This window comes from Ovis aries, chromosome 6 (genome assembly GCF_016772045.2).
Source record: "Ovis aries strain OAR_USU_Benz2616 breed Rambouillet chromosome 6, ARS-UI_Ramb_v3.0, whole genome shotgun sequence".
Taxonomy (NCBI): Eukaryota; Metazoa; Chordata; class Mammalia; order Artiodactyla; family Bovidae; genus Ovis; species Ovis aries.
In genome coordinates, this window is record NC_056059.1 from 116,962,229 (window position 1) to 116,977,060 (window position 14,832).

Genomic DNA, 14,832 nt, shown 5'->3' on the forward strand with positions numbered 1-14,832 from the left:
GGAACAACAGACTGGTTCCAAATAGGAAAAGGAGTACGTCAAGGTTGTATATTGTCATCCTGCTTATTTAACTTCTTCTTTTTTTTTTTTTTTGCAGTTCAATAATTTTATTCGACCATCAGCAATTAGTTCTCATCCACATTGACTGTCTGTAGATTTTTGAAAGTGGTGACGGGCACGTAGGTAACCAAAGTATAGAGCTTGTTTGGCGAGTCTTCATCTTCATTACGTTTTCTGGACAACCGCACACAGATCCGGTATGGGACATTCCTGATTCCTTTGGCCCAGAGGGCTTTGTTGAGCCTGGTGTCGATGCGTACATCCGGGGTTCCCATCTCCTTCATGGCAAACTTCCGGATTTCTTTGAGTGCCCTAGGGGCACGCTTCTTGAAACGCACTCCATGGATGCGCTTGTGAATGTTGATGGTGTATTCTCTTGTCACCACCTCGTTGATGGCGGACGGGCCCTTCTTCTTCTCGCTGCCCTTCTTTGCGGGAGCCATCCTGCAGGGCCGGGGTTGGAAAGGAAGAGCGCGAGGGATTGTGGGAGAAGGAAAGCAGCCTCGCAAGTACAACTTCTGCTTATTTAACTTCTATGCAGAGGACATCATGAGAAACGCTGGACTGGAAGAAACACAAGCTGGAATCAAGATTGCCGGGAGAAATATCAATAACCTCAGATATGCAGATAACCCCACCCTTATGGCAGAAAGTGAAGAGGAGCTAAAAGCCTCTTGATGAAAGTGAAAGAGGAGAGTGAAAAAGTTGGCTTAAAGCTGAACATTCAGAAAATGAAGATCATGGCATCCGGTCCCATCACTTCATGGGCAATAGATGGGGAAACAGTGGAAACAGTGTCAGACTTTATTTTTGGGGGCTCCAAAATCGCTGCAGATGGTGACTGCAGCCATGAAATTAAAAGACGCTTACTCCTTGGAAGAAAATTTATGACCAACCTAGATAGCATATTCAAAAACAGAGACATTACTTTGCCGACTAAGGTCTGTCAGTCAAGGCTATGGTTTTTCCAGTGGTCATGTATGGATGTGAGAGTTGGACTGTGAAGAAGGCTGAGCACCGAAGAATTGATGCTTTTGAACTGTGGTGTTGGAGAAGACTCTTGAGAGTCCCTTGGACTGCAAGGAGATCCAACCAGTCCATTCTGAAGGAGATCAGCCCTGGGATTTCTTTGGAAGGACTGATGCTAAAGCTGAAACTCCAGTATTTGGCCACCGCATGCGAAGAGTTGACTCATTGGAAAAGACTCTGATGCTGGGAGAGACTGGGGGCAGGAGGAGAAGGGAACGACCGAGGATGAGATGGCTGTATGGCATCCCGGACTCGATGGACATGAGTCTGAGTGAACTCCGGGAGTTGGTGATGGACAGGGAGGCCTGGCGTGCTGCGATTCATGGGGCCGCAAAGAGTCGGACATGACTGAGTGAGTGATCTGAACTGAGCCTATCTCCAGGGGATCTTCCCAACCCAGGAACTGAACCAGGGGCTCTTGCATTGCAGGTGGATTCTTTTCCAGCTGAGCTACATAAAGTCAATGAAATGAAGGTTAAAAGCTCACAGAAAATGTACATGGTCAACTAATCTTTGACCAAGGCACCAAGAAAATTCAGTGGGGAAAGAACAATGTCTTTTATAAATATTGTTGAAAGAGCCAGATTTATGCAAACAGTGAGATTGAATCTCTACCTTAACCACACACAAGAATCAACTCAGAATGGATCAGAGGCTTGAATGTAAGGCCTGAAGCCATAAATGGGCTTCCCTGGTGGCTCAGATGGTAAAGAATCTGCCTGCAGTGCAGGAGACCTCGGTTCGATCCCTGGGTCAGGAAGATCCCCGGAGAAGGGCATGGCAACCCACTCCAGCATTCCTGCCCGGAGAATCTCATGGACAGAGGAACCTGGTGGGCGCATGTCCATGTGGCTGCAGAGTCAGACACAACTAGCAACTCTCAGCTCCACTTTCTGGGCTTCCCAGATGGCAGCAGTGGTAAGAAATCCACCTGGCAATGCAGGAGGCTTCACGAGACCTGGGTTTAATCCCTGCATCAGGAAGATCCCCTGGAGAAGGAAATGGCAACTCCCTCTGGTGTTCTTGCCTGGAAAATTCCATGGACAGAGGATCCTGATGGACCACAGTCTATGGGATCGCAAAAAGTCAGACACGACTGGGCACTCACACATGGAATGGGAGACGATATTTGCAAATCATATATTCAGTACAACTAGACATCTCTTCAAGAAAATTAGGGACACCAAGGTACATTTCCTGCAAAGATGGGCACAGTAAAGGACAGAAATGGTGTGGACCTAACAGAAGCAGAAGGTATTAAGAAGAGGTGGCAAGAATATACAGCAAAACTATACAGAAAAGAACTTAATGACCCAGATAACCATGGTGGTGTTATCCCATAGAACCAGACATCCTGAAGTCCAAAGTCAAGTGGGCTTAGGAAGCATCACTATGAAAAAAAGCTAGCGGAGGTGATAGAATACCAGCTGAGCTATTTCAAATCCTAAAAGATGATGCTGTGAAGTGCTTTACTCAAAATGCCAGCAAATTTGCAAAACTCAGCAGTGGCCACAGGACTGGAAAAGGTCAGTTTTCATTTCTATCCCAAAGAAGAGTTATGCCAAAGAATGTTCAAACTACTGCACAACTGCACTCATCTCACATGCTAGCAAAGTGATGCTCAAAATTCTCCAGGCTAGGCTTCAACAGTACATGAACTGAGAACTTCCAGATGTTCAAGCTGGATTTAGAAAAGGCAGAGGAACCAGAGATCAAATTGCCAACATCTGTTGGATCATAGAAAAAGCAAGCGAGTCCCAGAAAAACATCTACTTGTGCTTCATTGATTACACCAAAGCCTTTGATTGTGTAGATCACAACAAACTGTGGAAAATTCTTGAAGAGATGGGAATACTAGACCACCTCACCTCCTGAGAAATTTGCATGCAGGTCAAGAAGAAACAGTTAGAGCTGGACATGGAACAACAGACATTTCAAAATTCGGAAAGGAGTAAGTCAAGGCTATATATTGTGTCCCTGCGTATTTAACTTACATGCAGAGTACAACATGTGAAATGCTGGGCTGGAGGAAGCACAAGCTGGAATCAAGATTGCTGGGAGAAATATCAATAACCTCAGATATGCAGATGACACCACCCTTATGGCAGAAAGTGAAGAACTAAAGAGCCTCTTGATGAAAGTGAAAGAGGACACTGAAAAAGTTGGCTTAAAGCTCAACATTTAGAAAACTAAGATCATGGCATCCAGTCTCATCACTTCATGGCAAATAGATGGGGGAACAGTGGAAACAGTGAGAGACTTTATTTTGGGGGCCTCCAAAATCCCTACAGATGGTGACTGCAGCCATGAAATTAAGACACTTGCTCCTTGGAAGAAAAACTATGACAAATCTAGATAGCATATTAAAAAGCAAAGACATTACTTTGTCGACAAAGGTCCGTCTAGTAAAAGCTATGGTTTTTTCAGTAGTCATGTATGGATGTGGAAGTTGGACCATAAAGAAAGCTGAATGCCGAAGAATTGTTGCTTTTGAACTGTGGTGTTGGAGAAGACTCTTGAGAGTCCCTTGGACTGCAAGGAGATCCAACCAGTCCATCCTAAAGGAGATCAGTCCTGAATATTCATTGGAAGGACTGATGCTGAAGCTAAAGCTCCAATCCTTTGGCCACCTGATGAGAAGAGCCAACTCACTGGAAAAGACCCTGATACTGGGAAAGATCGAAGGCAAGTGGAGAAGGGGACGACAGAGGATGAGATGGATGGATGGCATCACCAATCCGATGGACATGAGTTGGAGCAAATTCTGGGAGACAGTGAAGCACAGGGAGGCCTGACGTGCTGCAGTCCATGGGGCCACAAAGAGTTGCACACGACTGTGGAACTGAACAACAGTGTGAAGAACAGAGACAAATGCGTCTTGCCGGAGGAGCGATACACGTGAACCTGAGGCGTAGCCACCGACTCAGACCCTTAGAGGCACATCTGACGACGGTGGGCTCCTGTGCGTCCCTGGGCCCTGCAGGCTCCCGCCTCGTCCAGGCTCCCGCCAGGCTCTCTGGACGGGACACCGGCAAGGCAACCCCAGCCAGGCCATGTCTCCTGCGATGTCCAGAGCATCCTAACTGGAAACGTGGGCAACCCATTACCCTCTTGTGTCTTATGCAAACACGTTTGCATAAGTCCCTCAGTCCTCCAGTCTCCCCTCACGTGTAGGTGCGGGGACCAACCGACCCTGCTAGTAGGGGCAGGGGGCAGCCTGGACCCGAAGTGCTGGCCAGTGGGCCCACTGAGGCCCCTCCACTACCGCCCCCTGCCCCGGCCTGGGCCCCGCAGGGCCAGAGGACCCAGCCCAGCTCTGTGGGTTTAGGAGGAAACGGCCGGGTCAGCAACTGCGGGAGCAGCCCGGGCCGCCCCCCACCCCTGGTCACCTCCTCCTTCTTCAGCTCCGCCGTCCGCCTCTTCTCCCGCGCCACCTGCTGCCGCGCCAGCACCGCCTCCTCGTGGCTCAGCTTCCCCCGCAGCCGCCGGACCTCGCCTGCGGCCAGCTGCTCCTCCCGATCCTTCGCCTGCATCCGCCTCTGCCACTCGAGGAACTCGGAGAAGTCCCCAGCCCCGTCCACGAGCCGGTCCACCCTGGGGAAACGGGGCGGCGGGCGTGCTGGCGGCTCCTAAGAGGCCTGCCCGGAGCCCAGGGTCCCGGTCGGGCCGCATCGCCTTCACGGGCGTGGCCGCTCTGCACCGGACACCTGGCCCCAGGCCGCCCGCCGACGACCCCAGCCCACCCGCCCTGGTCCAGCGTGTGCACCCACCCTCCGGCCGCGTCTCCCTCCTCATCCCTTCAGCCGCCTGTCTGTCCTCCACCCCCCCACCCCCCGCCCACCCGTCTGTCCTTCTGTCCATCTTCTCATCCAGCCGGTCAGACACCCAAGCTCCCCCCACAGCCCAGCTCTCTGGATGAGAGCAGGGCCTGCAGCCGGGGCGGTCTAGGGGAGGGGGCACCGGAGAGGGTTCCCGGGAGGAAGTGGCCCCTCAGGGAGGGGTGGGGTGGCCGGGTTTCCCTGAGCCTCCTCCTCCTCACCTGTCCATCCCCTCCCCGAGTGGAGATGACCTTCCTCGGCTGCGGCCATGACCCTGGCGCTGGCCTTCTTGAGCCCCTGGGGCTGTTCGCGTGGGACTGTGTCCCTCCCCCCCGGGCCCCACAAGGGATGCCCGAGGCCCTCCCGTGCCCACCTCTGCAGCGCCTTCTCCACCTGCCGCTGGTACAGGGCCCCTTCGCGCAGGATGGCAGCCGTATTGAGCTTGACCGGGGCGTTGTCATTAGGCTGCGGGAGAGGGTGGGGGCGGGCTGTGATGGGGGTGGGGGGCGGCCTCGGAGCAGCCAGCGCCCCCTGCCCCTCTGCCGTCCACACCCGCCCCCTGCCTGGCGCTACCCTAGGCCGAAAGGGCTGGGATGTCCTCAGTGGGACAGGCCTGGAGGCGGACGCGTGGGGAGAGGCCCCAGGATTCCCACTCACCGTGTAGAAGGTCAGTTTCTGGGCCTTGAGGATACGAGGCGGGAGCCGAAGCCGTGGCTTCTTCTTAGAGTCCTGCAGGAGTCCGGGCTTGGCACCTGTGCCCACGGGTGCCCCCAAATGCACCCCGGGGAGGCGTGGCCCACTCCCCTCTGCCCAGCTTGCCCTGTGCAGAGTCCCTGGGCAGGGCCCTGCAGCCTCCTGGGTGGGTAGGGAGGGTTTGGGGCCAGGGACCGCGGTTCCCAGCCCCGGCGCTGCAGCCTGCAGGCTCAGGGGCCCTCTCCCCGCTGCCCCGGGGCTGCCCCAGGACGGGGCCGGCTGCTCCTTGCCCAGCCTTCGGCTCTGCTGACCCCCTCAGGGTTGGCACAGTGGTCCATGGGACAGCAGCTGGTGAGAGGCACCCCCACCCACAAGCACTCAGCTGTCACACCCAGGCATGCTGCTCCCGGATGGGGTGCCCTCTCCCCTGGCCTGCCCCCACTGCCCGTGGGAGGTTCACCTCTGGTCTATCTGCTGCCACCCAAGCGGGTTGACGGTGTGGGGTGGTGGGGGACAGGCCAGCCTCTCCCAAGGGAGTGCCGCTCAGTGTCCACCCAGCACGGAGCCACCCAGTGCGGGGCCTCCTGGCCCAGCTCCCTGACTTTCTTTATTGACAAACGCATCTTGGGGTTTTTTCTCACAGAAACATTAAATGCGCAGCGTGGGAAAACCTGGAAACAGCCGGAGAGTGCGAGGCTGCCCCTGCTGGCCTGGACCGCACATGGCCCGGCGGCTCGGGGCCGTCCCCCTCTGTGGGCCAGGGAGGGGCCTGTCTGTGGAGCCCCGCCCAGGGCGTGGGGGGCGGGCGTCACCTGCAGCTGGGGCTCCCCGCGGCTCCTGGGTACCGCACACCGCAGCTCCTCGATGTTGGCCTGCAGCAACAGCTCCTGCGCAGGGACAGACGGCTACAGCCCCGCCGGCTGCCACACGGTCCCCCAGCCACTCACGCACAGGCCGGCTCGCCGCCCCTCCCCTCCCCTCCCCTCCCCGCCCCCCCCGGCACCCCCACAGGGGTCTCCTGTGCAGCCTGCCCACCTCAGCCTTCCAGCGGTTGTATCTCTTGGTCATCTCCAAGAGCCGCTGCTCCTTGGGCGGCTCGTAGGTGCTCCTGGGGACCTGGTGTGGGGGGGGGGCAGTGGAAGGGAGACCCGAGGTGACAAGCCACACTATGAAAACTAATAAGACCAATAAAAACCGTAAAAACTAATTGGTGTCATGAAGAAAAGGATCTGGGTCAATGAAAAGGAAATTGAGAGAGCTGATAGAGGCGGGGGCGGGGGGGGGTCCATGGAAGGCCTCTCAGGGAAGAGACTGTAAGGAGACCAGACAGGTGGTGGGACTGGACTGGGACCCTGAGAGCACCCTGCACCATCCCTTCACCCTTCACGGACTCCGTAGTTCTGCTGGGGGATGCGACTGGTTCTGGGAAACTGAGTCCACCACAGGCACTCAGGGCAGAGCCCAAGACTGGTCAGAACACTGCACTGCCGGTCACGGTCACCAGGTCAAGGGCAGACATGCGACCCCAGCTGGTCTAACCACACTGTCACAGGATTCTCGGCCCTAGGTGTCTCCTCTCGTGCCCTGGACAGTGAGCTGTGGGCATGAGGCCTGGATGTTTGGCTACTATGAGGGAAGTCAGCCCAAAGATCAAGCTGACCCTCAGAGGGGACTAGGGGAAAGAGAGTCACGAAGAAGCAGCTCTAGCACCCTTATCAAACAATGCCTGAAGCCGATCCTAACTCAGCCATGAGAGTCAACTAGTCCTCTATCGTCTAGGCCAGACTGAGCTCTTTTTCCTTGTAATAAGAAGCATCTTGACTGAGAGACGTCAACAACGCAGGGGAGCGGGAGGCAGCGATAAAGGGTCTAGGCAGATGGGACAGACAGGCAGAGACCCCGAGGTGGGGAAAGCCTGCACCAGCGCGCACACACACATGCACACACACAAACACGCACACGCACGTGCGCGTACTCTATGGGGAGGGAGAGGTGCATAGCAACAGGGTTAGGAGGGCTCTGAGTGCCAAGTAAGACAGGCCTGCACCCTGCGGCCACCAGATTCACTCCACGCCTACTGACCAGACCTCACTCCCTGGGCGCCCACTCCCCTGGGCAGGCTCTGGGTCAGCCAGGCTTCCCTCTCTGGGTGAGATGGGGTGGTAGGGGCGTCGAATGTTCCTGGTCTGGCCCATGCACCCTCAGCCCTGGAAGAACCCAGCTCCGCCCTGGCCCACACGGCCCATGCTCCCTGCCTGCACAGGCCGGGCCCATGGAGACCGACTCCACTTACTGGTCTGGTCTCGGCCACCTGGGGGACCAGCTCAGGCACAGGGATGGCACGGGGCCTGGGAGTGGTCAGGCTGAGCTCCTTGGGCTCTGTGACCTTGGCCTTGCTCTTTGGAGGAGAGAGCTGGCTGGTCAGCTCCCCCTGCAGCTGGTTGATCAGCTCCTGGATTTCCGGCTGCCACCTCAAAGGCAAAGTGGGAGCAGCTTGGTACGGCTGCCTGTGCAGGTCAGTGAGGGGACAGCCCCTCGGCACAGGGGAGGAGGCTATGAGCGGGCAGCAAGCGGGCAAGTCAAAAGCAGGCTCCCTGGAACTGCACCGCCCTGATGGGTGGAGAGGAGGCCGTGGGAGGGGGCGAGGAGGAGGGAGTCTCGAGGTGGGGGTGCCCCGGACCAGAGGTTCTGGAAGGGCCCTGCTGGGCTGCCCCTGAGGTTTGGGCTCCGCCCCCCATGCCTTCTCATGCCAGTGGGGCACCGCCGGCCATTGCCCACGTAGCCAGTGGGTGATGCCTCCCGGGCAGACTGCTTGGTGTGACTCTTTCCTGCCCCAGCCTGAGGTCCAAGGTCACCAGGAGGAGGAAGGGCATGTCTGAGGGCCAGCAGGGCTGGGGTCTCATGACGGGGGCGGGGGGGGACGGTGAGGAAGGGGGCTGCTCACAGACCGGGGGGGGGAAAGGCTGCACATGGGGTGCTGGGCGGGGCAGGCCTGGGCAGCTGGGAGCAGCCCCCTGGGCAGGCAGTGAGTCCAGCCAGGCGGGAGCGAGGCCCTCCCCCGGGTAAAGTGCCGGCTCCGGGGGCACCCCGTTGCTCAGGGCTGGGCCTCCTCCTCCGCATGGTCGGGGGCCTCCTGTACCCAGTGGGCACCCGAGGGCTCTGCCGCTGCCAGAACCGCCTGTCGGCCTGTCCCCAGGAAGACAAGGTGGCTCCCCCAACCCTGGCAGAGGGGGCTGGCTGCGGGGGGCACAGCTGCGTGCTGGCTCTGGCAGGCCCACTGGAGGTCCTTCCACCCGCGGGGCCTGGCCTGCGCCAGCTCAGCCGGCATTGGCCCGAGCCTGTTGAGGGAGGTTGTGGAAGGCGGTGGGGACAGCTTTGGGATGACGGGCCCAGGAGCAGCGCTCCAGGGGCAGCTGGGGAAGAGATGCAGACCCTCCCCACCCCGGCCATGAGCTGGCTGTCCGCGAGGTGAGAATTCCGGCGCTGCCCACCTCATCAAGGGGTCGATCCAGTTCTCCTTCACATGGGAGGTCTCATAGATGAGGCTCCACTCGTCCTTGATCCACGAGCCAAGGTTCAAGGGGTTGAAGAGGAACCTGAGGAACTGAGGGAAGAGGGGGCCGCGGGGGCCAGGCCCCCTGGGTGAGAGAGAAGCCCCCGGGGGCGCCCCCAGCGGGGAGTCAGTGCTGTGGGGCGCTGCGGCTGGCGCACCCCAGGACACCTCTGCCAGCTGCAGGCAGGGGTCCTGCCCCCCGGCCTGCCCCCTCTTGTGGGCCCCGGCGGAGCTGCCCGTCATTCACCTGGGCCCCTGTGTTTGCCAGCGGGGTCCCTGCCGGCCATGGGCCCCGGGCTTCAACCTCTGTACCCCCTGGGTCTGTACGGACGCCCTCACCCCATCCTCCTCACCGGCCCTGGTTGGCTGGGGGCTGGGCAGGCCCACAGCCCTGATGCCCAAGGGGGTGGCGGTGGGCAGGGGGCAGCAGAAGGGCCCCTGGTTGCCTGCTGCTGCTTCCTCTGGGGGCCCACCGCCCCCACAGGCGCGTCCGCCCTTCCTCCTTCCGCTCAGGCCTCCATGCCCTTCCTCAGGGAGCGGCTGCCAGAGGTCCTTCTAGAACCTTCCACAGCTTCCCACTCAGCAGCCTGGCCCCTGCTCCCCCGCACCCCAACCCGCCAGGTCTCTGTCTACCCCCTGGGCACCACGGAGGCTGTCTCAGCTCCTCGCCTACCCCCTCCCGGTGTTAGCTCCATCTCCTAGTTCCTGTTCCCACTTGCTGATGACAGAGGCAGTCAAGTTCCTGTGGTTGGGGCATGGGGTCTCTGCAATTCCCCCTCCCAGACCACTGCTCCCGGGGCCCACCACTCCACCCCCAGGCCCCTCCTCTTCTCAGCACAGGGCGTCTGTTGACCCCCATCCGGGGACACACTGCTCCCCGTCCGCCCGCAGATGGGGAAGCCGCATCGGAGAGGGTGTGCTGGCTGTGGGGACCGGCCGGGAGGCTGAAGCTGGTGCAGGGTCGGCTCCGCAGCTGCGGGACCCGGGGCAGGCTGACTCACATGTGGGCCTTTTGCTCAACAATCATTAAGAATTTCAAGACTCTGACAGCGGAGTGTGAACCAAGTGCAGGCGCTCCAGCCGCTCCAGCCGGGAAGCTGGCCCCGGGGCGAAGGGGGGGTTGTCTCTGAATAGCGCTCAGAAAATGCTGTCACGAAATGAAGCCCTCGCTCACGCTGACTATGCAACATCCACGCACTGCGAACTGCTTACGTTTACGTGGACAGGAAAATGAGTGGCTAAACGTGCTGCCCGGTCCCCTGCCGGGGGTGGGGGGCGGGGCAGATCTCTGGGCGGTGGTCCCAGGAGTGTCCTGGCTCCTGGCTCCCCTCCCGCAACCCTCCCCTTTCAGCGCTTCCCTCCAGAGGGGCCCCAAAGCACTCCTGGGGCCTCAGCTGTCCCTCTCTTCTCAGGGGAGTCATTATCCTGGCCTGGGGGCTGCTCTCCCACACCCAAGCCAAGTAGGGAGGAACCAACCAGCGGTTGAAAGCCTGGCCCAAGAGCCAGCTCTCCCGCTCAGTTGCTGTGTGATGTCAAGTTAGTTACCGAACCTCTCTGTGCCTCAGTTTCCTCAACTGTGGGCTGAGTGCCTGTAGGAGTGACCTCACCCAGTCCCGGTGAGGGTGGACCAAGAGCTGCTCGCAGAGGAAGGTGGGGCCACAGCAAACGCCCGTGGGAGTGGCTGGCAGAGGGCAGTGGGCCTCAGGCCCATTCACAGTCCTGCTGGCCCTGAGGCCCCAGGCATCCCGAGCTTTCCACCCGAGTGAACAGGCAGCCACAGAAACGGCCTGGGGGCTGCAGGGGGTGGGCTCCTGCAGGCGCCCTCCCGGAGGCTGCCACCCCTCAGGACCTGCTCCAGACTGCGCCCCCTCCCGGCCCCCAAGGCGGCACAGCCCCTCCTGCAGGGAGGAGAGGCTGCCTGGGGCTCAGAAGGTTCCAGAGGCCCAGACTATGAACGGGCAAGGACACTTTGTCTCGACTAACAGCTCACATCCAGCAGCGACCACACGCCGGACCATGAAGAGCAGAAACCAGATTGCCCAGGGCTGAAAAGGGCGCATTTGCAGCAAGGAGGGGTAGGGGCTGGGGCCTACGTGGGGCCGGGGGGCGGCGGGGGCTCACCTTGCACGCCTTGTGGGCGGGCTGGGCCTGCACAACATCGCGGAAGACCTGAAAGCCAAGCTCCTCCAGCTGGAACGTGGCCAAGTAGCAGAGCACTGGGGCGAGACAGGACGTGGGCGTGGGGGCAGGGCGAGGGCGTGGGGGCAGGACGCTGGGGCCCGCCCGGGCGTTGGATCCCGGGACAGGCGCCCGGGGCCTCAGCCCAGAGCCAAGGGCGCCCGCCTCCCTCGGGCCGTGTGGTCAGAGGCGCCCACTCCATCAGGCCCGCGAAAATGGCAGCCTGATACAGCAGCACACGGGACGGGGGCGGGGGGCGGGGAATGGTTCCAGGGCTTCAAGCACTCACAGGTTGTGGTAGCTTACTGGATACATTTCTAGAAACTCCAAAACTTCTGGGGTAAAAGTGAAACCATCTTGCATTTCAGGTTGTGAATTCTGAGACTGGAAGCTGCTGGACTAGGGAGCGGGGGGCCAGCAGCCCAGCTCTGGCCCCGGCATCGGGCTCGCCCCACGTCTGTCTCTGAGCTCCCTGCAGTCCCGGCCCCTCCCTCCCAGGCAGGGCCATCGAGGCCCAGGGGCGGGGCCACCTTCCCCGCTCAGACACTGGCCCTCTGCCCACGTTGCCACCACACCCCACGAAGGCAGCACTGCACACGTGGGGGCTTAGCTCCCTGACCAGGGATCGAACCCACGGCCCCCTTCACTGGCAGCTGCCCGGGAAGTCCCCAAACACCTCCTACTACTGAATCCCCTCTGGGAGCGTCCAGAGCACAGCCAGAACGCTGTCTCTGCACGTTGTCCTCAGGCCGAGGGGCCAGGAGCTCAGCTGATGATGAAGGCCCGTCCTGTCACCAGACTGGCCTCCAGGGCCACCTCTCCCAGCCAGGCCCGCCCTCCCTCTGAGGCCTGCCGAGGCCTGCCTCCTTGGGCCTGGTGGTCAGCACGCCCGGAGTCCATCTCCACGTCGGTGAGAAGGGAAACACAGCCCCCTGGCCGCCCGTGCTCCAGCACCAGGAGGGTCCAGGGAGGGAAGGGAGGCTGAGGACCTCGGAGGCCTGCTGGGGGAGGGTCTCAGTTGCTACCGAGGGTCTGCGGGGGTCTGGCCCGCACCTACCCTCAAAGAGGCTGTAGTCGGCCCGTGGGCAGAGCCGGCCGTCCCGCACGTAGAAGGCGTCCACCACGATGGTCAGCAGCTTGTGGTACTCCAGGCACCCAGACAGGATCTCCATGATGAACGCCTGCTTCTGGGGGCTCAGCGTCTGGAGGAGAAACAGCCGGGGGAGGGGGCAGCCGCCTCCAGACGTGGGGGCCCCAGAGCCCTGCAGTGGGGAGCACCCTGGCCAACCCTCTGAGCCCGCAGGTCCTCCCCCAGGAGTTGGTCGCAGGACAGAGACCGTGAGGGGAGCAGAGACAGAGACAAACATGGAAAACGACCCCAAAGGAAAAGCCCTGTGTGATCCCACTCGTGTGAGGAGTCAGATTCCCAGGACCGGAAGTAGAAAGGTGTGTGGGGGGTGATGGAAGGAGGGAGAGAGGGTGGAAGCTGTCATTTGATGCAGAGTTGCCGTTTGCCAAGGTGAGAAGCTTCTGGAGACAGACGGTGGTGATATTCACACATGAACACACTTAATACCACTGAATTGTATGCATCATACACCTAAGAATGGCTAAGATGGTGAATTTTATGTCACGTGTCAAGCTCCTATGAAGTTTTTCAAATGAATGATTTTAAAAATCACCCCCCCCCCCCAAATCAAACAAACAAACATAAAAACCAAGCGAGGAAAATCTCTGGCAGAGGGAATCAGTGTCAGCGGAGACTGACTCTTCTCCGTTTACTCTGAAACACGTGGGGTTTTGTGACCTGTGTGTGTCCTGGTTTGTGTATTCAAAAAACTAAGTTTCGACAATAAGAAAAAAAGAATATCTGTGGTAGCCAGCAGGGCTTGCCAGGCGGAGCAGTGGTGAAGAACACACCCGCAAACGCCGGAGGCGTAAGGGACGCCAGTACATTCCCTGGGTCGGGAAGATCCCCTGGAGGAGGCAACGGCAACCCGCTCCCATATTCTTGCCTGGAGAATCCCAGGGACAGAGAAGCCTGGTGGCCTGCAGCCCATGGGATCGCAAAAGAATCAGACACGACTGAAGCGACTTAGCACTCACTGTTGCCGACACAGCAGTGAGCCTGGGTCGTGGGGACGGGGCTGGGGTGTCTTTCCTGAAAGCAATTTGGAAATATGTTTCAAGGGTCTTGTATTTCCCACACACTTTAACCCAGGAACCACACTTCTGGGACTCTAAGGAAACCAGACAAAAGGCAGGAAACATCCACATACGAGATGCTCAGGGCAACGGCACGTGCAGCGGCGAAAATGTTAACAGCCTGAATGTCAACGCAGGGAGTCAGATACAAGCTTTCCATGCTGTGGGCGAGTGGGATGCTGCGACTACCATGATGCTCCTGGAAGACTTACAGTGAGATGGCAAAGTACTTAATGCCGCGTAAACCTGAAAATGTAGACTAGGACCCCAGCAGATGTTCAGTTCAGTTCAGTTCAGTCGCTCGGTTGTGCCCAACTCTTTGCGACCCAATGGACTGCAGCACAACAGGCCTCCCTGTCCATCACCAGCTTCCGGAGCTTGCTCAAACTCATGTCCATCGAGTCGGTGATGCCGTTCAACCATCTCATCCTCTGTAGTCCCCTTTTCCCCCCGCCTGCCTTTAATCTTTCCCAGCATCAGGGTCTTGTCTAGTGAGTCAGTTCTTCGCATCAGGTGGCCAAAGTACTGGAGCTTCAGCTTCGGCATCAGTCCTTCCAGTCAGGACAGATTTCCTTTAGGATGGACTGGTTGGATCTCCTTGCTGTTCAAGGGGGCTCTCAAGAGATGTAAAACATCAAAATAATCATAAACTCTTGTTAGCAACATCACTCCCCTCCACTTCCCCACTTTTGGACAATATTTTAGCTAAAAAAAAAAGAAAAGCGCTTCTTGGGCAGTGCTGGGCCGCTTTGCCCAGGCTTTCCCTCCTTACGGCGAGCCGGGGCTACTCTTCACTGCGGGGCAGACGTTTTGTCGCGGCGGCTTCTGTCGCTGCAGAGCATGGGCTCTGGGGCACCCGGGCTTCAGGTTGCGGCCCGAGGGCTCTAGAGGTCAGGCTTAGCTGTCCCTTGGCCTGTGGGATTTTCCTGGACCAGGGGTCAGACGATGTCACCTGCGTTAGCAGGAGGACTCTTACTATGCCACCAGGGACGTCCTGAAGTTTTATTGTCAATGAGATTTTCATACGTTTACTGGACATATACTTGTATTTCCCTTCTGTGAATTATCAGTTTATATTCTTGGCTAACTTTTTCTATTGGGATATTATTTTTCCCAATCCTCTATAGATTGAGGGAATCAACATGTCCATTACGTGTGACAGCTATTTGCTATAAGCTTGTAGTTTGCCTTTTAATTTTGTGCAAAGTATTTTTTTTTGACATATGGATCATATAACTTTTGCTTTGTTTTGAGGTCAAATCTGCCTTTTCCTCTGTGATTTCCTCCCTTGTTTTT

General features: G+C 58.4%; 2 protein-coding genes across 2 annotated transcripts in view; both read right to left on the reverse strand.

The window, feature by feature from the left end:
• CFAP99 (cilia and flagella associated protein 99) overlaps positions 1–14,832 on the reverse strand; it is a 41,476-nt gene that overhangs the window by 15,596 nt on the left and 11,048 nt on the right. Inside the window, exons 3-11 of the mRNA XM_042251720.2 lie at positions 12,389–12,533; positions 11,275–11,369; positions 9,092–9,204; positions 7,894–8,071; positions 6,636–6,716; positions 6,413–6,487; positions 5,565–5,636; positions 5,281–5,372; positions 4,479–4,683 (exon numbers count right to left, since the gene is read on the reverse strand). Of these exons, the coding sequence (XP_042107654.1) occupies positions 4,479–4,683; positions 5,281–5,372; positions 5,565–5,636; positions 6,413–6,487; positions 6,636–6,716; positions 7,894–8,071; positions 9,092–9,204; positions 11,275–11,369; positions 12,389–12,533 (1,056 nt within the window). The remainder of the gene's footprint in view (positions 1–4,478; positions 4,684–5,280; positions 5,373–5,564; positions 5,637–6,412; positions 6,488–6,635; positions 6,717–7,893; positions 8,072–9,091; positions 9,205–11,274; positions 11,370–12,388; positions 12,534–14,832) is intronic.
• LOC114115362 (large ribosomal subunit protein eL31-like) lies at positions 79–526 on the reverse strand. The gene has a single exon (XM_042251719.2). The coding sequence runs from the start codon at positions 501–503 to the stop codon at positions 126–128; it is 378 nt and encodes a 125-aa protein (XP_042107653.1). The 5' UTR covers positions 504–526; the 3' UTR covers positions 79–125.

Coding starts and splice junctions, on each gene's coding strand:
- LOC114115362 (XM_042251719.2), bottom strand. CDS start 503: ATGGCTCCCGCAAAGAAGGGCAGCGAGAAGAAGAAGGGCCCGTCCGCC.